Genomic DNA, 22,005 nt, shown 5'->3' with positions numbered 1-22,005 from the left:
GAATTTCATCGGTGATTTGATAGCCTTTTGCAAAAGTGCCTTTGAATGGGTATACGATTTAAATAATCACCTCTAAAAGCTCATCAGCAAGCACTTACAAGTTTTCCAATGATATAATAAGCCTAAAGTCCAAGATTTTTTAAGGTTTGTTTTTCTTTAATGAGAGTATTGACTCGGTCTCCTATACATGAACCTGTATCATAGTGGTTGAGAGGAAAGATGAGCAGATGTCATGTACATGTAAAGTCCAAAATTTAACGAAACAGCTAGCAAGATGTTAGTTATATAAGGATACTATCTCCCTTTTGTTGCTTAAACGTATAGCAAGCCAGGTTAGTTAATACACAATTCAGAACAGTTAGAAACAGATAAAGTGTAGGGTGCTAACTTGCTATTGCCAACATAATCTTGTCATAGCAAATTAATAAAATAGAGAGGGATTTCCAAAGTCAATAGTAGGATAAATGAGAACATGCAAATTTATGTTCTATGAAAAGAATGATGGGCCATTATATCATAACCACATGTATCTTTGAAAGAGGTCCGAGAATATTATTCAATGCAACCTGTATGATTTCTTCATCCAGGAAAAAAAAATGTAAATCTGCACTCTAGAGAATGAATCTGATACAAAGATGTAGAGGATCATCGCTCAACATATTATTTAAAGATGGCCAACTTAATACTGAATCGATCTTCCGAATCATGAATTATACACTCAATAAATGACTGGGAATGGTTCAGTAAACTGGTTGAGTGAACTTGCACTTTCAGGCCCATTGGTGGGTTGGTGACTCCAACTGAGCAAAATTGGATGAGATAAAGACTGGTCCAAAATTTATTAGACATAGTGGGCTCCTCAAATAGAATTGTCAGGGATGATCCCAGATGCACTATCATGTGGGTGTATCGGTCTACTTCAACTCCTTGGAAGCAGCAGCTTACTATAAATGAAATTAGAGGGTTGAAGATTTCTTTGCACTCAGTTTCTTCTAATTGAATTCCCAGATAGGCCAACTCCAATGCCGAGGCCGTGGTAGAAGAAGCGGCACATGAGTATATGTATGTCAGAAACACTTATCTATTCCCTTAATGGATAGTGTCCACATTTTGACCTTTTAATATAATTCCGTTACTTATCAAGGAGAGAGAGAGAGAGAGAGAGAGAGAGAGAGAGAGAGAGAGAGAGAGAAGCATCTGGTTAAGTAGGTAACAGCCATCACTGCAACCAATCAAGAAAATTGCAGGTGAAATCTACCAAAAGCCTTCGGTTGGGGAAAACGGGGGGGTTTTTACCACAAAATTCCTCAAGGATTTGGATTTTACCAAATAGTGCCTCAAGGAACCATTGTTCCCAGGCAGTGCTTTTTCAGAAGAGAAATTACATTATTGCCCTCCTCTACTCTTTCTTTACAACAAAGTGGAGAATCAAGAATTGCAAGGCCCATATGATGTGTCTCACATCCAACCCGTTCAACAGATCCACACCAACATCATTATTAGACAAACCAAATATAAGGCGGATCCAATCATAAGGCAGGCAAATAAATAAATAAATAAAATAACTACACCATTCAAAATATCCTAATTCAAGTGTAGCCCATACGATGATCTGATCGACCTGATGTTTTGTCCGTGTTATCACCATGGTGGGGTGCATAGGTTGGACGGGTTGGATATTATATACATACCAAGTGGGCCCCACAAGTCGACTTTCACTACTTACAAAGAGAAAATTACATGAGGGCAGTTTCAGTAAAATCCCCCCCTAGAATTTGACGGTTCAGCATAGTAGAACATATAAATTCTAGTCAAAGTTGTCATATAAATTAATCATCAAAACAAAAGGTAGAAGTACCTTTTCCTAGACCGGGTAGGTGATGGGGACAAGCTGCGCCTGTTTGACCGCAACTTCCTGCAGTAATTAAGTTTCAAGAACTGCAGAATCAAAACAAATACAATGATACAGGGATACAATGAAATGGTCTTAAAGTTAAGAAATGTGTACCTGTGCCTTGAATTCTCTGAAGCTTCATCATCTGAACCACTTGCATGACTAACCACTGAATTGTCCTTGCTATCTTTACCTTTACTGCCATCTGATGAAGAACGCCGCCTCTTATAGCGGTGTGAGTCCCTCGCATCTCGATGTCTAGATCTATCTTCCATCTCGTCCCTTCTCCTTTCTCTTTTCCTGTTACTATCTTCTTTTGCACTAACCCTTTTGACTTTCTCAGTTTCTTTCTTGTCATCCTTACTTTCAGCGTGAGTAGAACTTTTCCTTGATTCGGATGCTCTACCCTTTTCTCCTGGTAAGGAACCTCGATCCTTGCCCCTCTCCTTTGAGCCACTATTCCTTTCATTTGCCCCTTTATCCTTTCGTAAATCTCTACCTTCCTCTCTCCTGGAGACACCAGAGGCAGAATGCTTATGGTTGGCCTTAATTTCAACAGCATCTGCCCCTTCGACAAAATCTTTACTCGCCAAAATCTGTTTACCTTCATGTCTGTCATCCTTGTCAGATCTGCTTCTAGCTTCTCTAACATGAGAGCCACCTACCATTGATTTTTCACTGACAATATTCCCACACTCCAGTTCAGATTTCATACAATCTTTTCTTTTAACATCGTCTTTTGACTCAATAGCATCTGTGTGTCCATGGGAAAATCCCACCACCTTTACAGCCTCAATAGGGCTCTGATCTCTGGGAATTCCTGAAGCCCCTCCACGAGCAGCTGAAGACCCTCCATCATCATAAATGAACTCACTATCAGCACATGGAGATGCTTTTCTTGTCATATCACTTGAACTGTTTTGCAAAGACCCATTTGTGTTAGCTCTGTTGGTATCACTTTGCACATCCCTTTGACCTACACTAGGATGTTCTGGTGAAGTCCCCTTTTCCTCTGCTTTAGGTACAACACCTAAAATCCTGGCATCGCCTGACCGCTGATGAGCGGCGCCATTTATCTGCCGAGTAGACAGCATGCTGGAGCTTTGAACTTCATCGTCATCGGATGCATAATTGGCAAGACCCAGTACATTTCCAGGGGAGCTGGAGTTAGATTTTTCAGTGGCATCATCAATTTCACCAATCTTCACTTTAACTGGAATTAGAACCTTGGCAGATGCTTTGGGTGTTGGAACAGCATGAGATGGTGAAGACGCTTTCTGGTTTGCAAGGTCAGTACTGTTGTTGACTGCAGCATGAACACAACAGAGCTTATAGGAAATCCCAAGGCAATTGGATTGCTTCCAACTGTATAACTCAGATAAACAAGCAAAGAAAATATAGGAGTTCACCTTCAATCATCAGATCATCATCTTCACTCAGAACTTTTGTTGCAATCTCATCAAAGAGCTCATCAGTAACCTGTTAAAAACATAGGATCAGCACAAAGAACAAGATTGAAAGACAACAAGAATATTAGAAAAGTCACTACAACCTTCAGAAGAACTTCAGTCAGGATGCGCTTTATTTCCTTGTTGATTGCAGCTGATCTTGCTGCTTCCACATCATCCTACAGAAAGAAAAATGTAAAGGTGATGCAGAGTAAAGATCAGGAATAAATGAACCAACAGGTTTTAGGTCCAATTTTGAAATGCAAAAGAGCTCAGTTGTGGCAATGACATTCAAATGCCAAGGGAACCACGATAACTGAACTCAATCTGTAACGTAAAGCAAGCAATCATCACATGCATGTAAGCCAGCAACTTCAAGCTAACGATGTTAAGCATAGCCATGAGCGTGTGACCACATTGATCTTCATCAAAACTGCATTAGCAGCTGAAGCCAACCAAGTTAGTTTATCATAGCATGCACAATAAGAAAAGAACAAAGCATAGAATAAAGTAATATATCAGAACTAGCAAAATGACAGTGAGAAAAAAGAGACTGAAATGAAATTGGAAAACATGCCTCAAATACTGCACCACAAAGGAATCGGGAACTGTTAATACAAGGAAGACTATTACTCAAGAAGAAATCAGCCCAAAATGGCTTGAGATAGGCACTGATCACTACCATATCTTTTATAGCATCAAGTCTAAAATATAGTGCAACACAACCTTCCAAAGTAATAGCCTAGGGGCTGATCTCAGAACCATTCTTGAAGGGATTATTAATTAATAGAGCGAGGGTTTCAAAACTAAAATGCAGTGAAGTAACTGACATGCTTTGCCTGGAATCTGGGGATTGATGCAAATTTGACATTACAGTGGAATTGGATCACTGCTTGAGTAATGATGGAGAGTTCTTAGTGACCCTAGTGTTTTTTTCCCATCTTTTTTCCTATTTAGGGTAGTACTTCTATTGTTAATTGCACAGTGCCTGTATAGACATCGACCTCATATGGAAGTTTTGTTTTCTTCTTTTGCTTCTTCTTTACATAATGCCAAAGCAGACTTGTACAAATTTTAATGGTGACTTAATTGCTCATAGTCATAGAACTCAGTACAACTCGAAAGGTAGAACCACTATAGTTTTCAATGTATTGGAGGGAGGAAACATCGTGGGCCTTATTATCAGCCTAAGTGCAAGGTTGATTACTCTTTCTTTCTTAGGGATTTGCTAGCTCCACCAGCACCACTTCACACGCACCTACACACACAGCAAGCTGTGCCAACATGATGCTTTCATAGGACATCCAAACCATGTGTAAGGTGGGAGCCGCTATGTAGACCCTTATGTCTTCTAGGGGTCCAAGGCAAGGTGACCCGCTAACATTGTTTCTTTTCATTGTTGTGGCAGAAGCATTGAGTAGGATGTTATCAAGAGGGGTTAGCGAAGGGTTGTTTAATGTTTAGTGGATTCAAGGCAGATAGAACCATAGAGGGGACTTCCAAGTGTCGCATCTTCAGTTTACGGGTGACACAATTTTCTTTTGTGGGGCAACCACATCCTAGGTTGACAATCTCTGGAAAGTCATCTATCGCGTTGAAACAGTTTTCAGGTCTTTCAGTTAATCTCCATAAATCCAAGGTGTTGGGTATAGGTTTGGCTGAGGAAGCTGAGTCCTTGGCTCGATCGTTTGTTTGTAAGGTGGGCTCGATCCCTTTTTCTTGCATCGTAGTGTGTATAGGGAAGATAAAAAAGCAATTATGGGACCCGGTAATTGAAAAGTTTGAGAGAAGTTATTTGTTTAGAAGAGTAGGCACTTACCTTTAGGAGGCAGAATTGTTCCATTAAAGCGGCGCTTTCTAATCTTCCGTTGTATTTTATGTCCATTATTCAAGTGCCTAAAAGGGATACTCTCCAAGTTGGAGAAATTTTGTAGGGATTTTCTATGGCAAGGTGGGAAGGCAAAAAAGAAATTTCATCTCATGAAGTGAGGCGATGTGTGTAGGTCGAAGGAGGAAGGGGGAATGGGTATTCGTGATCTAGGTGTCATGAGCGAGGTCTTTTGGGAAAGTGGATTTGGACATTTGGGTCAGAGGGAGGTGGATTGTGGAAGGAGGCTTTGGTGAGGAAGTATGGGGTAGATCGAGAGGGGTGGTGGCCTAAACGTATCCCCTTATGTAGAGGGCCGAGTGTTTGAAGGTCCATTATGAGTCTTAAGGATGTGGTATTAAGGGGGGTGGGTCTTGTGGTGGGCGATGGTTCTAGAGTTAGATTTTAGAGGGATAAATCATACATGGCAAGGAGGGAGAAAATTGCTTCGTTTTTATCCTCGATGAGCTCAAGTGGTGGTGGACCTCGATATCTATGTCAATCGTTGTTTCAATCCACATGCCTCTAGCTGGGTTTGGTCTCCCCTTTGTCGGAGAGACCTCGAGGATGAGTTCGAAGAATTGTTGGCCAGTCACAGCAACTTTCGAGAGTATCTCTATCAGAAGGTAGTGACTTAGTTTGTTGACCTGACTCTAAGTCCCACAAGTTCTCAGTCAAGTCTCTCTACTCCCGAATCCCATGCAGGTCTTATAGCGGCGTCAAGATCCATATCTTTCCCATTTGGTTCTATAGCACTCCTTCAAAGTGCTGCTTTTGCTTGGCTTGTGGGTTGGAAAAGAGTGCTAACTATTGACAACTTGCAAAAAATGGGTTTTATACTAGTTAATGCTTGCTCCTTGTGTTGGCAAGACAAAGAATTGTTGGACCATCTCTTTATTCATTGCCAGTTTTCTAGGGAGGTGTGGAACAGTGTTTTTGTCTTAGGTGTTGCCACAATCGATTGCTAACATCTTCATTCACTGGTATGGTGGAGGGATAAATTGATGCGGACATCAGTGGTGCACCATTTAGAGTGTACCAGAGGAGAAGGTATCGATGACAGAGTACCGGAGCGAAGGAGTTGATGTAGATGGATGTCGGGTCCATCAGACCCATTTTCTGATGTGCTATGAGTGCATGAGAGGCATAACCGCACCCTGACCGCAAGCCCATGGAGTGGATTTCACACCTAGTCGCGCAAATGTTTTAGTTTTAGGTGTCTTTTTGTTCTTTTCCTTGTTTTCATGGGCTTTAGCGTACGTTTTATTTTTTGTGTCTTATATATACACTATGAGAAATCCTATTTTATTATTGAATGAATGAGAATTTGTATGCTTTCTTCCTCTTTTACCAAAGAGATTAGGGTTTCAGGATTGGCCCTTGGGTGTTGAGGATTCCACCCTGGTTTCAGATTTTCCTTCTTTCTAGATCTTCGAGGTGTTGGAAAATGTACAAATCAGCTGTCTTCTTTTCTTTGATGCCCTCGAATTCGTACTTTATTTCATCTTAAACCCATCTCTTCTTCATCTCTTTCGTTCCTCTCTAGATATTTCCTTTTGTTTGAACGGAAACGAGGGATGGCTAATAGGGAGAATTGAATCCAAACTTGACTGTAGACTAGCTTATGCTAGATCTGGGATATCCTCATATCCCTAGATCCTCCCTTTTTTACTGTTTACATGATTTTATGCTAAGGGGCATGATCCTGACAGAATAATTTCATCTCTATGTTGAGATTTGCTTAATCCCCTTGATGAAAATAGTTAGTTGATTAATTTTATTATTTAAATATCTTCAACCTGATTATACTCTAGGGTTAGGCCATCACATGTCCCTGCATAAGTTTTGATATCAGAGCCTAGTTTTTAGCCTAGGTGAGTCTATCGACAATCCCTCTTTGTAGTGAAAATTTACTAAAGAACCCCTCAACTTGTGAACCGACTCTGCGAATGAGACATATTTTGTTGAGTTTAGTTAGCCATCTTCCTAGGATTTTTTTTAGTCCCTATATAGATCTAGACCATATAGGATAGTTGTATTGCATTTGTATCAACATTTTCCCTTTGCGTACCTAGATCTAGAACCCTTCACTTTTCATTCTTAGCGTATGCCCACGCGCACTAGTGGTGGATTTGGCCTCCATTACACCATAGACTTCGATCGATTTGCTAAGGCTATGGAGGGCCTAACTAAGAGAATGGATCAATATTTTTGAACCTTGAGGAATAAGATCCCGCAACAATTTGCACATCAGGATGATTGGTTCACGCTTCTAGAGGAGAGAGTTACACGCTTAGAGGCTAGTACTCCAACTGCCACTGTAGGTGGTGCCCAGGCAACCCCCGACACTGGGGTTGTCAATCAATCCCAAGTTGTGGGCCCTGATCTGCCTAGGGATGGTTTGGGGGCAGGGCAGGCCGGTGGGCCTAGTAACAAACACGATGGGGTATATCCATTACCACTCACACACAATCGTGATCTTGTTTTTCCTGCCCAATAGGACGGCCATGGTGCGGTGCGTCTTTAGCAACCTCAGACGTGGTTTATATACTCCTTTGCCAGTTCCACATGCCCCATGGCCAGTGTTCGAGGTATCGGTATCGCTACGAGTTTCGCTAGTTAGGGATACAGAAACAATATCGATATCGCCGATAACCGAAAATGCTGGGAAACATGAGGAAAACGGTGGAATTTTCAGTGAAACTTCAGGAGATGTTAAAATGTACATATTTGCATATTTTGAAATTTAAAAAAAAAAAATAAATAAAAAATAAAAAATAAAATAAAATAAAATTGCACCGTTTCCCTACCCAAGAAGAATTGATATGGACATCAGTGGTGCACCATTTAGAGTGTATCAGAGGAGGTGTCGCCGACAAAGTACCAGAGTGGAGTTGATGTAGATGGACGTCGGGTCCATCGGACCCATTTTCTGATGTGCTATGAGTGCATGAGCAGCATGACCGTGCCCTAACCGCAGGCCCATGTGGTGGATTTCACACCATGTTGCACGGGTGTTTTAGTTTTAGGCGCATTTTTGTTCTTTTCCTTGTTTTCAGGGGCGTTAGTGCACTTTTTATTTTTTCCGTGGCCTATATATACACTGTGAGAAATCATATTTTATTATTGAATGAATGAGAATTTGTATGCTTCCATGCTCTTTTACCATAAAGATTAGGGTTTCAGGATTGGCCCTTGGGTGTTGAGGATTCCACCCCGGTTTCAAATTTTCCTTCTTTCTAGATCTTCGAGGTGTAGGAAAAAGAAAAAATTAGTCGTATTCTTTTCTTTGATGCCGTATAATCCGTACTTTCTTTCATCTTGAACACATCTCTTCTTCATCTCTTTCGTTCCTCTCTAGATATTCCCCATTGGTTTGAACAGAAAAGAGGGATGGCTAGTCAAGAGAATCGGATTCAAACTTAACTGTGGACTGGCTTATACTAAATCTGGGATATCCTCGTATCCCTATGTCCTCCATTTTTACTGTTTACATGACTTTATGCTAAGGAGCATGGTCCTGACGAAATGATTTCATCTCTGTGTTGAGATTTGCTTAATCCCGTTGATTAAAAACAGTTAGTTGATTAATTTTATTATTTGAATTTGATGCAGGACATGAAATTAAATATGATGTGCGAGATTTCAGGCTTAAGATTACGTTAGTTCAGAAACAATTACACAAATTCCATATCCCACATGAAGGTCCAAACATTTAATTAAGGAGAATCTATGTGGGTCCAGGCCTACACATGATAGGGCTGGATCAATAAAAATTATGAACCAAATGATATTCAAAAATAAGAAATAATCATCCACACATGCATAGTAATCAGTCCTTAATCCAAGGGATTCAGAAATTCCAATTCGGGAAACCCTAAGGTAAGAAAAGGGGCATAAAATTGGAGATTTGAGTAATTTAAGGCTAGGTTTAGGGATTTTGGGTGAAAGCGGAGTGAAAGAGAGGAGAGAGACAATCCAGAGAAGTTCCGCACGCGTGTACAACAACAATGGCCCAGACGCACGTGCGTATGATCTCGGCCGCACGTGTGTGGGGCCCACTATTCAGAAAAAGGCCACCTTAACCCTGGTCGGCCAGGGATGGACTCTAAAACCCCCAAATCCCAACTCGATCCAATGTACGGTTTGTGTGTGGTGCTCCGCCAAAGTTTCAGCCCTCCTGTAGGACCAGATTCTGAAATTCTGTTGTGGGGAAGAGAATTGCTACAATGAATGATTGATTCGAAGTGTAGATGATAGGGTGAGATCAGAAGAATGGATGGTAGAAGATGGGTAGTAGAGATGGCGATGGATGGGGGCGAATCGGAATACATGTAGTTTCACACCACGGTAGTTAACCTTTCGATGAAGGGAGGGCTTCGCACCCAATTAGGCTTCACAACTTAGAGAGTAAGAAAATGCAGAATTTTTACTAATCTTCAATAAAATCAAAAGAACTACAAGGGGTGCCTATTTAAAGGAAAACCCTATACCCCAAAACTCGCGCCATGTGCGCAACCTATTACTTGGTGATGAAGTAAACTAAAATAAAAACCAAACAAAGAAATCTAAAGCGTTCATGATGTTCTAAATAATAACAATAAGCAAAACCTAAAATATGAAATCAATCTGACTAGTGGGCCCCGATCATGAGGTCCCATGATGGGCTTTACTTGATCATTGGGCCCACTCCAAGGAACCAAAACTCTGTCTTCTAGATAGGGGGCCATCCATGGACGTCATCATCGATCCAGATCGACGGTGGGGCCCTCCTTCGTGCGTACGTGCGTAGGGGGCAGCGTGCGTGTGCGTGCGTGTGATGTCCCCATCAGAATCTCTTCAACCTGATTATACATACATCTAGGGTTAAGCCATCACATGTCCCTACATCATGAATTCTTTGTGTAGAGGGAGAAGGAGAATTGTCTCTCTTTGTTGGTCTTTGGGCTCTGTGGGCTGAAAGAAACAATAGGTGTTTTCGAGATAAGAGTGGTACGTCTAGGGGTTCTTTCCTAAGAGCGATCTCTTGTTGTCGAGTGGGTTGTCGTTGTGTCCCCATGGCATTGTTTGGTTTTTCTGTCTGCGTTTGCTGCTTTTGGGGCCTTTTCTTTTCTTGTATTCTTTTGGCTTTGCCACTTTTTGAATAAAGTTGTTGATGCAGGACATGGAAATTCAACATGATATGCAAAAATTCAGGCTTAAGACCATACTATATTAAAAACACTCACAAAAACTCCACATCCCACATAAAGTCAAGCATTCAACATAGGGGGATCTATAAGAGTCCAAGCTTACACATGCTAGGACTGGATCGATTAAAAATTATAGACCGAACAATGATCAAAGGGTAATAGATTCATCCACACATACATAGGAATATTCCCCAATCCAAGGGATTCACGGATTTCAATTCGGAAAACCCTAGGGTTAAAAAAAAAAGCATGGAAATAGGGATTTAGGACAATCTAGGGTTAGGGTTAGGGAAATCAGGTGGGGGAGGAGTGAAGGAGAGGAAAGAGAGAACCTGGAACCGATTCCGCACGTGTGGACAGCAAACCCGCCTGACGCATGTGCGCTAGTGGTGTCTCGCACGTGTATGGGACCCATGAATCAGAAAAAAGTCAGCTTGGCCCTGGTCAGCCAGGGGTGGACCACAAAACCCCTAAGTTTCGCAACGATCCGACGATCGGTCTGTGCGCAGTGCTCCACCAAAGTTTCATCCCCCCTGCGGGCCTGATTCTACGAGTCTGCTGAAGAAGATGGATCGGCTACCAAAAGAGGATGGGTTTGAAGCATAAAGGTTGTATGAGATGATGATTATGGAAGATAGGGGGTGGGGCAATGGGAGACGTGTGGCTTCGCACCACGGTAGCTAGCCCTTCGAAGAAGTGAGGGTTTCGCACCCAATTAAGATTTCACAACTCAGAGAATTTAGAGAAGCAAAACGCAAGATTTTTTTATTTAATCATCAATGAGAAAAAAGACTACAAGGGGTGCCTATTTATAATAAAATCCTATACCTCAAAACTCGCGCCATGTGCACAACCTATTACTTAGAGATGAAGTAACCACAAATAACAACTAATCAAAGCAATCTAAATCGTTCGTGATGTTCCTAATAACAAAAATAACCAAAACTCAAAGTACTAGATCGTTTAGAATAGTGGGCCATGATCACGAGAACCCATAATGGGATTCACATGACGATCGGGTCCAGTCCAAGGGACCAAAACGCAGTCCTCTAACTAGGAGGCCCTCCTTGGACATCGTCATTGATCTAGATCGATGGTGAGGCCCTCCTTGCGTACGTGCGTAGGGGGGCGTGCGTGTGCGCGTGATGTCCCCATCAGTTGCCATCCTCCAAAAAAAGAAAATGACTGATTTATTGATATTGCACCTAGGCGATATGAAACCCACAACTATTCGCAAAATTACAGAGTATCAACAATATTATCTTCGATACATGCTGATGTATTGCAATATTGAAAATATCGCAATATCTGCTTGAATACAAGTTGAATTAATGCATTGTATCAATTGACAATTAATTGTGACTTTCACTAGTACAGAAATGAGGATGTTGAGATGGCAAGTGGCAAGACGAGGAAGGACAAAGTTAGAAATGAATGCATTTAAGGGAACTTAGGAGTAGCACAAATAGGTGATGAGGGAAGTAAACTTGGATGGTTTGGTCATGTGCAATAGAGACCAAGAACCATGCCAGTTAGAAGGAAGGAGTGGGTACAAGTTGAAAGCTCTAAAAGGGCAAGGGGAAGACCCAAAGAACATGCATGGAGGTAGTAAGAAAAGACTTGATGACCTATTGTCTAACTGAAGTTCTGGCCCTTAATAGGGTGGAAGGGAGGAATAGACTCATATAGCCACCCCCAGTTCGGATAAGGCTTAGATGATGATGATGATGAAATGCGAAATTGGTGTAAAAATAGGAAAAATCCAGAAATTTTAGAAAAGCTCCTTTTTATGCCCAAATTTTGGAGGTATTTGTGTCTTGGAGTGTCGTAACAACTCCACTCAAGTTATTTTGCATGAAAACACAAATTTGATAGGGAAATCATGATCCAAGAGCTGATTTGGGCCAGAAACTCAAAGGGGAGGAAAGCTGGTAAGTTCTTCTTTCAACTTATTAGCAAGAAATGTGGTAAAACTTCATATCTATGCATGTACTTATGCATGGAAATGAATTTCGGGCGAGAAGTTAAGATTTTGAAGGTGGAAAAACGGAAGAATTTGGGGAAGTTCGAATCTCTCCCATTTTCACCCTTTAAAATCAATAACGTGTGGAATAAAGAGCAATCAAGAGGGATTTGGGCCCTTGTTTCCATCGCTTAATGATAGCAATCAAGAGCTCAAACTTCAACCATGTAACCAAGTAGGCTTAAAGCGTATTAAAAATCTCGAGAAGGAAATGATCGATGCATTCATTCAACGCGAATCTTTCTATCCCGAGCCTTTAACATAAGGCTTCCTACTTGTTCGTTTAAGTGGAAGTCGACGTTGAAATGCCTGGGTTAGTGCAATGTTTTAAATATCAACGATATCGGCCAATATATCCCATGATATATCTTGTATCCCACCTGTGCGATACGAAACGCATTGGTAGTGCCGATACATCCCACATGTTTGGTACGGTGAGCATTTTCAATTTCTAATCCTTTTTTTTGTTGAAATTATGTTAAATCAGTGTCAAATGGTTACAAATCCATTGGTTCTTCATGTTTTGCACGACAAATCATGAAGTTGGAGCTTTGATTTCGATATCCATTGATTCTTCATGTTCTCCAAGTTTTTTTTTTTTTTTTCAAAATTTTCCTTCAACTAGTTGTCAATTGAGACTAATTTCAAAGTATTTACAAGTGTTTGAAAATGATCATCACATACACTCTAATTTCGAAATTTGAGTGTAGGTGGTCCGATTTGGGAAATTTTCAAAATTTTCCCAATTTCTCCCAAATTACTTACAAAGTTGCACTACAAACGTGAAATCAAGCATGTATGAGGAGGGCTGATCTACTAATTTGTTAAGTCTTTGTCAATTTTTGGAAAATAAAAATCATTTTCTAATTAAAAATTAATTTAAAATATTAATTTTTTTCCTAAATTTCCCTACAACTAGCTATCAATTAAAACTAATTTCATAGTATTTAGGAGTGTTTGATGAAATGATTATCACATACGCTCTAAATGTTATACATTCAATTTGAATATAGTTGCATTAGTTTAGTCAGATAACGCATAGCTTAGAACCCTATACAAGGGAAACCAATTATGTGCACTTCTTTTTTGAAATGTTATGATTTAAAAGTATGTACGAAGGTCTTTGTTAACAATCCCTGAAGTTTCATTGAAAAATTCAATCATTTTTCCAATGTTTCCCCATGTTTCCCAAAAAAGTGCAATAAATTACCAAATACAAACGATATATCCCGTGCGATAACCGATATGTACCTATATCCCAAGGATGCAATATGTAACACAATACCAATATTTCGAACACTAGGATAGTGATGTAGGACGTGTGATCTAACTATTTGGATGCGGGAGATTATTAACAAATTAATCAAAGTAAATCAAATATGATAACGTGCTATCTTACCGTGATTAAAAGAGTACCAAAGAAGTGATAAAATTCAGATTTATGTTAAATTCACGATCCCACACAAGCACGAATCATGTAAGCATGAAAACCTAAGGCCCGATGAGAGATTGGAACTCTCGCATTAGCATAAGCATGGTTCTAATTCAAGGCGCAAATTTGGTGTAATTCTAGGGTTAGGAAATTTGGGGATTGGGGAATTAGGGTTTGTGGAGAAATAGGGTTTTGAGAGCTAGAGTATTCGGTTAGGGTTTAAGCTTAGGGCTAGGGATCTTAAAGGCGAAAAAGGAGTAAGGATTAAGAGGGAAAAAGAGAATACGGACAGCCGTACTGTCACACCTGTACGAATGTACGGTCTAGGGTTTTGGTCCGTACGGTCGTACGGCTTGAATGGGCTAGGTTTAGGTGCTTTGGATGTGATGGGGATGGATTTTAGTTGAGAACAAAAGGAAAAGGAAGAGATAGAAAGAAATAAAGAGGGATTGAGAGAGATGAAGAAGGAGAAAGTAGAAGAAAATACCTCGATTGTAAAGAATAAGAGAGAAGAATAATATAATGGGCTTCAGTCTTCACACCCTTGGATTCACACCAAAATGGCCTCTTTTCACAAGAGATTCTCACTTTGCATGAGAGGATGCTTTTTCTAAGCAAAAGAGAGTTTTCCATTCCAAAATCTGAGGGGTAGGGTTGGACATCCCCCCTTTATAATCTCAATAATACATTTTTACAATAATGCCCCTCAAATAAAAATGTCTCACGTCCTATGACACCATAAAATATAAATTTGTTCATCCTAAGCTATGAATAAAATATATATATATATATATATATATATATATATATATATATATATATATATATATATATATATATATATATAAAATAATAAAACATAAAATATGCTAATCCAAACACTCATGATCAAAGTAGTCAAGGATCACAATGGTCGAACCGTCCGATTAAAGTATCTACACGATCCAACAGTTTGATCATCATGTCCTTGCAATCCAATGATCAAGACTCCTCAAATAAGCAGCCCAAATGCATCTTCCTAGTGTAGGGTCTTCGAAGATGCACAATCATGCATGTGGGGTCTTCAAGGCCTCAATGAGGCCCACCCAGGCCCATGTACAAGTCATCGAGCCAAAGTGAAGGTTGGGCCGATCTCTTCCTCCTTTGGTACACTCTAAATGGTCAGATGTCCTCATCAGTTAGTCACCGCTCAGGTGATCAAATTCCAAACATATTTCTTAACTATTCACTTTTTCAACGATTAAGATCATTCTCCATCCTCTTTGTTGGTTTGGATGGGTGAATGCCATTCTACAGATTGGCCAAGCTCTTTTTGTTTTTTAAAGGTAACGATTAATTTATTAACATTAACGAGCACAAAGGCTCCATTTTTAAGAGTCTTACATCCCCACTAGCAAAGACCCTTCATTTGGATCAAAGTCTTTTGTATAAGAAATTTACCCTATTAGGCCCTCTTATAGACATCCCGTCTTTGGTTGGCTTCTGTTTTGAAAGCATGATCGTTCCTCCCCTCCAAATAGCCCATATAACCACCATCATTACTAACCTCCACCAATTAACTTCCTTTTTCCTAGTGTACCACCACTAGACCAGGCTAATAGAAGGTAGACATCAGATCCCAGCATCATCCATGGTGTTCCAAAGAAAGCAATAATCTATCCCACACCTTTCAAGCAAAGGCACAATGGATAAATAAATTATCTATAGTTTTTGCCCCCATCACAATCCATTTTTATGGAAAATGTTTATTTAATTAAAATAACAAAAAAATTATTCCAGGAAAAAATAATAGAGACCTACAGTGGGTGGCCCCTTGCATATTTCTATTAAATAACCAAATTATTATATATATATATATATATATACATATATATATATATATATATATAATAGCTTGGTTAGGAGTGAGTTCATACAAGTTGAAGGCTCTGAAAGAGCAAGGGGAAGGCCCAAAAAGATGTGGACAAAGGTAATAAGAAAAGACTTAATGATCTATGGTCTAAATGAAGTTATGGCCCTTGATAGAGTGGAATGGCGGAAAAGGATTCATGTAGCTAACCCAATTAGTTGGGATAAGACTTAGACGATGATGATGATGATGATTTAAAAAATAGTGCATCATATGGTAAATATGTAATGGGAAGATCATTGCATATTTGACTCATTAAAAAGATTTGATTATTTGAAAATATTTAATTAATTAAGATACGAGGAAGGATAGAATTAGAAATAAATGCATTCGAGGCAAGCTGAAGGCTTGATGCAACCCTATAAGGGTTTTGAATGTTGTTTTGTGGCTGTGAGTTCTTAGCTTTTGCTGCACAGAACTCTTTGGTTCCTAGATGGCAATAGAACCACCACAGGGACGGAAATGAGGATGGAAGGAAGATCTAATAGGATATGGACCAAGGTGGTCAGAAGGGATATGAAGGCCTATTAACTTACCGAGGATAGTGTCTTTGATGGGATTCATTGATGAAATAAGATTCATAAGGCCCAATAGTTGGGACAAGGCTATGATGATAATGATGAGGATGATCCACTATCCCCACAATCGAAAAATGATACAAAATCTGACCAAAGAATTTAGGCTAATTTTTTATCAACAATGATGTGGCCATGATGTAGAGGCAGGTAAGCACTACGAATTCTACTAATTCCACATGGACAAACTAGAATTCGTGAGCAAAATGATCAGCTGTAGGCTATGGAAAGTGTCATGTAAAATAAGCATCCATTTTGCTGTTCATGTGGAATTCATCTAGCCATTGTCACTACATGCAATGCCACAGTCCCAAAATTAGTATCTTTATATCCTTGTTGACAAAAATTTAGCCAACGATGGATATGGGACTCTGCACAAGACAGATGAATATTGAATAGGGTTGGCAAGCAATATTGTCGCTATATTCAGTTGATGAACAGCCAATGAGCAAATTCTGGACAATAATGAAAAGCGACAGTCAGCATATGTTTGTACAAAGAACAGAATGAAGAATATTTAAACCTGCAAGCTCTACACTGATACTATCCCACAAAATCAAACATCCAAAGGCATGAAGTGAATAAACATGAAAGACAATTTTCAACAAATCATCATAACTAATTATGCTGCAAAATGTATAGTTATCAAGAACAAAGATGAATGACATGAACACACCTCATCATCTTCTTCATCCTCATTCAACCTAGTAGAATCAGTGCTTTTGCTGTCTGCCTGATCGCCTTTTCTAAGGGACTTATCATCGCCTCCAGCTCCAATGGAATGAAAAGAATCCTCCGTGGGATGGTCCTGAATGGATGAACTTGCAATAACAGATTTCTTAATGATTTCCTCTCTAAGCCAATTAGGTACCGAAGCCTGCAGAATATTCACAACCAGAACTTAATTTTACAAAAAAAAAAAAACTCCCTTCGCTCGACAAAAAGAAAGCACAAGAAGAAGTGGTGTTGCCTTTTTGGGGCGCTCAGAAACATTAAAAACTCCATTTGCATCTCCAGGAAAGGCTGCCGGAGGATGAAGTGCAGTTCCTGCACTTAAGCCATAGGTTGCACCAACCGGAGGTGGAATACCTGGGCGAAAGCTAGGCCCAGGGATCCTTCCAAATATTTGTGCTCCAGAAGAAGGTGGGAGGAAAGCAGGATCGAACTGTACAGAACACAAGTATTGACATTTTCATATCAGGGCTCCAGATTTTTAAATTTTAAATTTTAATTAATTAATTTTTATTTTATTTTAAATTAAAAAAAAAAAAAAAAAAAAAACAGAAGGAAAGCATTTCCAACACTATATAAGTGCAGAGACGTACAACCTGAGGTCCTGGTGGAACTGGAGGGATTGGAGGAAAGACAGCCCCTGGGGTAACTCCTGGAGTCCATGAATGCATGGACGGCACTGATGCAATATTTTCCACACCTCCTATGGGGACTGCTGGGTCAGGATGCGTGTAATTGGTTGGCTGGTGCGGGCCATGTTCAAAATCTGAAGGCTGGTCATTGGCATCAGTCATAGACTCAGCAGACTGATCCTCATGCATGAAATGAGGCTGTTCCACAGAAACTGATCTACCAATGGCAGGTAAGGGGTGCAGCCGCGAATGGGGTTGTGCTTCTTGATAGGAGGGCATGGGCAGAGGCAATGACATGAGCAGTTTCTCATTTTGATTCCCAGATCCTCCGTGACCTGCTGTTAGAAGGAAAAATCAAACTGCTGAAAGAAAATAGAATGACTTGCAGCCCGAATCATCCACCTAAACATCCCGCTGCTCAGCACCCATACAGACAATCTTCTTGCATATATTATCATCTTCCACCATGATATCATGCAGTGATGGAAACACAGGCTTCTCATTTCTATGACAGACTGTAAAAATGGCAGCAATTGGTCGGGCGATAGAAACACTAACACCTAAGCATCCCCAAGCCCACAGCGAAATGCATCTTTTAATTAATAAAGAACTTAAAAGTATACATAGCAGGTACAACTTATTAGGATGTGGGAGGAAAGGGAGTTTGAAGCAGGATCGAAACTGGATAGAAGGTTCCCAGAACTATGGGTTAGAAAACGTATATTCAGTTGAACAAGTCTTGGTCACACCAAGTACAGTTACAATGTCCTACTTCTAATCTACAAAACCCAATCTTGACATCACTACTTGAACTTCTTTCATGATAGGGAATGTTTAGTTCTAAAAATGAAGAGTGTAAGTTGGGCAACTTGTTCATGCTGCCTTCAAATGTTTCTAGCTAAAGAATTTTAAAATAAAGCAAATTTAGGAGTATAACCACTGTATTAGTAGTTTAGCACTTGAAGTAGGAGAGATTGGCCCCATTTCTTTATGCCTAAAGGGATAACTTTTAGTTAACAATATACAACTATTGGCAAAAGAAACAAAATACAAATCTAAATTGGAAATGTGGAATAGAATAAGATGATCTAGTGTAACTCTCATCAGCATAGGTAAGAGAAGACTAAGGTTGAGCAGATAATAAGCAAAGCATATAATTTGCTCTTTCCACGAGCATAGTGCTTCAAGGTGTATAAGAGCAGCCAACTTTGATTACAGTGAACTGGTGATGAAGTTTCCGGAAATATGTTTCCTTTCCTCCCAATCTAACGTAATGCCATTTTAGCCTAGTCAATGTCCACCAATAAATTACAATGGGCTCAAAAAGCACAACACCTGATACTTATCCAGGACACATACTCACTGTCAGATAACAAAGCATAACACAAGCTTAGTACTGTATCCAATTCATAGCTTTCAGTTAACCATCAATACAACAAAGTTGCTTTCTATTTGGCTGTCTTTTTTTTCTCAAAGATATTTGGTTCTTCCAACTTTGCTAGAACACAAACTGCTCCATTTATCTCTCCTTAGCTCAGGGGATGCATCTATCAGCATGACCCACTTCATTGCTAGCTGAGCATTGCAGATCCTTTCCACTTACACCCTATGACTCCAAGAAAACATTCCATGTTGCAATAAGCTAGAAAGGGGAATTCTATTGCAAGATTGAGCTTAGGTTGTAGGAGTGAATAAAGAATACTGAAGGCTCATATCAGGTAGGGTCCAATAGGCTATCAAAGGGTTACGAATTCAACTCAAATTATTTTTAGCGGTACGTGTGCTTTGTACATCATAGACATTTTCAGTTCCTTTCCTCAAATATTCTCACCATGTTTTAGTGTTTCTTCATTTTTTGTGTGGAATTTTGAATTGATGTGTACATGGACTTCCTAATATTGGCAACCATCCACCGGATCAACAAACCATCATCTTCAAACTATGAAAGCTTCAAACACTGCCAACAACCATGCATCCTTCTCAATTTCTTTCACCTAGAAGCCATTATCAATCTGACCGCTCTTAGTATCATCCAAACTCAAACCAGGCTTTCATGTGAACTATTGGTGAACATCTCTCAAAACTCTAGCACAAGCAAATGAACACTCATTGAAGGCCTCCCCTTGGCAGCAGTTACTTGTTTAACTACATCTTCAACATAGATGGGTGGCCTTTCCCAGATTCCCAAGCAGAACATGAGAACATCCATTTTGCAGAAAGTCCCCCCTTCCAACTTGGTGCATGAATCAAAGATGAACATTCTCAAGTGAAATCGTATTTTCACTTTGGGAGCTCAATCATCATTGTGATTGAAAATACTGAGACTAACCCTTGCTGCCACCATGCAAATAAAATAAAACCACGATTTCAACCAGTAGTAACTGGGACTGATGCTTAATGGTGTAGGAGATTCAGCCATTAATGTCGCCACACAGAAAAACACCAAAAAAATAAATAAATAAATAAATAAAATCAAAAGCTGAATTACATGCTCCACACCCCAATATATAAGAAACTTAACCTTGAAAAAGTACGTCCCACACCCAGTGTTTTAAATAGCTGCGCTATGTAACATGTAGCTTACGCTACAGAGCGTAGCTCAGCCTAAATGCTACGTAGCTCTTGAAAATAGCTTAAGTTGTGTATAGCCTACACTACATGATTAATTTCCATACGCTACACACTACATAGCTCAATTTACAAGTTATTTTTCACTATTACATTAAAATCAATAATACTTTTAATGATTTGTTACATTTTTCTATTTCAATGAAAACTTGCTAATCTTTTCAATGCGTTTAGTAAAATAATATAAGAAACAGTTTTAAATTAGTTTTGTTGCTCTTTCTTCACTATTATACTTACTCATTACCCCTTGCTATTACTTTAGGTTGCATTTGGTTGCACCAAATCATGAAATTGGTGCAACTAAGCACAACCTTGATTAAAAATCTAGAATGCCTCACGCTTCAGAGAGGTGAAGGCTACGCTACACGCTATTCGCTATCTAAAACACTGCCCACACCCTTGCTTAGTTATTCATTAAAAAAATCTTAAACTCAGAATAAAATTAAACTGATTTTATGTAAAAGAAAGCAGAAGGAAAGAGTTGACCAACTTAAACAATTAACCCAGTTAAAACTATGAAGCAATAAGATGACAACTACATCCCTTATACCATAACTAAAAAGTACCCTAGAAAATAACGTCTAAATGAAGTTATTTTGTGAATTTTTCACTAAGATCTTCATCTGCTCAACACACCCAGTGAGCAAATTGGGCCCTAAATTACCTTACATCCAGTAGGTCCAGTACCATTCCTTGATTTAAGGTTTTGATTCAGAGAAAAGAGGTTCACAGATAATAGGTTGCAAAAAAAAAGGTGTCAGAGATAATTATAAATAAGTGAGATGGTAGGAAGCGAAAAATAAAATAAAATAAAGAAAAGAAAAGTAAGAGAGAGAGAGAGAGGTGGCTTCTGGATTTTGTGGTGACTATGATTGGACAGCTCAAACTTCAACAGTGGTTGTTTGATTTTGCTTAAGAACAGTCATGGATACCTCTTTTTTTTTATATGATAACAGTCCTGAATACCTACCCAAGAGCTATGTTCTAGAGATGCTATTTTCATGTATTAATTTCATTACAACATTTTTTTGTAGAGTAGTCTTTCCACATATGGGATTAGGGATATAGTTGCATTTAGTCACCATATAATATTGGTAGGACTGGGTTCGAGTTTTATTGTTCAACGTAGTTCACTGAATCCTTGTGGTCTCTTTTTGCTAAAGTTAGTTTTTCATTTTACATGGAATAAGTTTCCTTCTGTTTTAGCATGCTTCTCATTTGTTTCAGAGTTCTTTCATGACTTCATAAAACTCTTCCACAAATGATATGTTAAGGGATTCTGGTTAATTTTGTATATAAGGTCGATTTCAATGTAATTGTTGTGAGTGGATGTGCTGGCAGTGTCCAATTTCCTCTCAAGAGTAGTCCTTGCATATCCTTTATACAGCTGCTCAAGACACCTAAGGGCTCAATTGGGAGCTTGTAAATGGAAGTAGATGGGAAATGGATTTGGAGGTAAATGAATTGGGAGTAAATGGCTTACACAGTTGTGTTTGGATGAGAGTAAATGAAATTCAATTGAAATCAAAATATTCTATTCGGATGAGAGTAAACGGGAGGAATTGGAATGCATTTGAATTTTTCAATATATTCACAAGAATATATGTGATATCCCAAATCAGCTTGAATATCCCAGCATAGTGTACATATGTGATATTTAATAGAATGATTGT

General features: G+C 39.3%; 1 protein-coding gene across 5 annotated transcripts in view; it reads right to left on the bottom strand.

The window, feature by feature from the left end:
- The window catches only part of LOC131252967 (uncharacterized), a 44,451-nt gene that overhangs the window by 4,216 nt on the left and 18,230 nt on the right, over positions 1 to 22,005 (bottom strand). For 4 of the 5 annotated variants that reach the window (XR_009174784.1, XM_058253798.1, XM_058253790.1 and 1 more), the window contains exons 4-10: positions 17,669 to 18,042; positions 17,311 to 17,505; positions 17,017 to 17,217; positions 3,447 to 3,521; positions 3,304 to 3,373; positions 2,009 to 3,200; positions 1,859 to 1,915 (exon numbers count right to left, since the gene is read on the bottom strand). Coding sequence is in view for 4 of the 5 variants with exons in the window: in XM_058253798.1 (XP_058109781.1) it covers positions 1,859 to 1,915; positions 2,009 to 3,200; positions 3,304 to 3,373; positions 3,447 to 3,521; positions 17,017 to 17,217; positions 17,311 to 17,505; positions 17,669 to 18,042 (2,164 nt within the window). In the remaining variant the exon portion in view is untranslated. The remainder of the gene's footprint in view (positions 1 to 1,858; positions 1,916 to 2,008; positions 3,201 to 3,303; positions 3,374 to 3,446; positions 3,522 to 17,016; positions 17,218 to 17,310; positions 17,506 to 17,668; positions 18,043 to 22,005) is intronic. The other variant, XM_058253782.1, reaches the window with a different exon arrangement.

This window comes from Magnolia sinica, chromosome 1, assembly GCF_029962835.1.
Source record: "Magnolia sinica isolate HGM2019 chromosome 1, MsV1, whole genome shotgun sequence".
Lineage (NCBI taxonomy): Eukaryota > Viridiplantae > Streptophyta > Magnoliopsida > Magnoliales > Magnoliaceae > Magnolia > Magnolia sinica.
The sequence above is the reverse complement of the archived record's forward strand: the minus strand, read 5'-3'. Positions and strand labels throughout refer to the sequence as shown.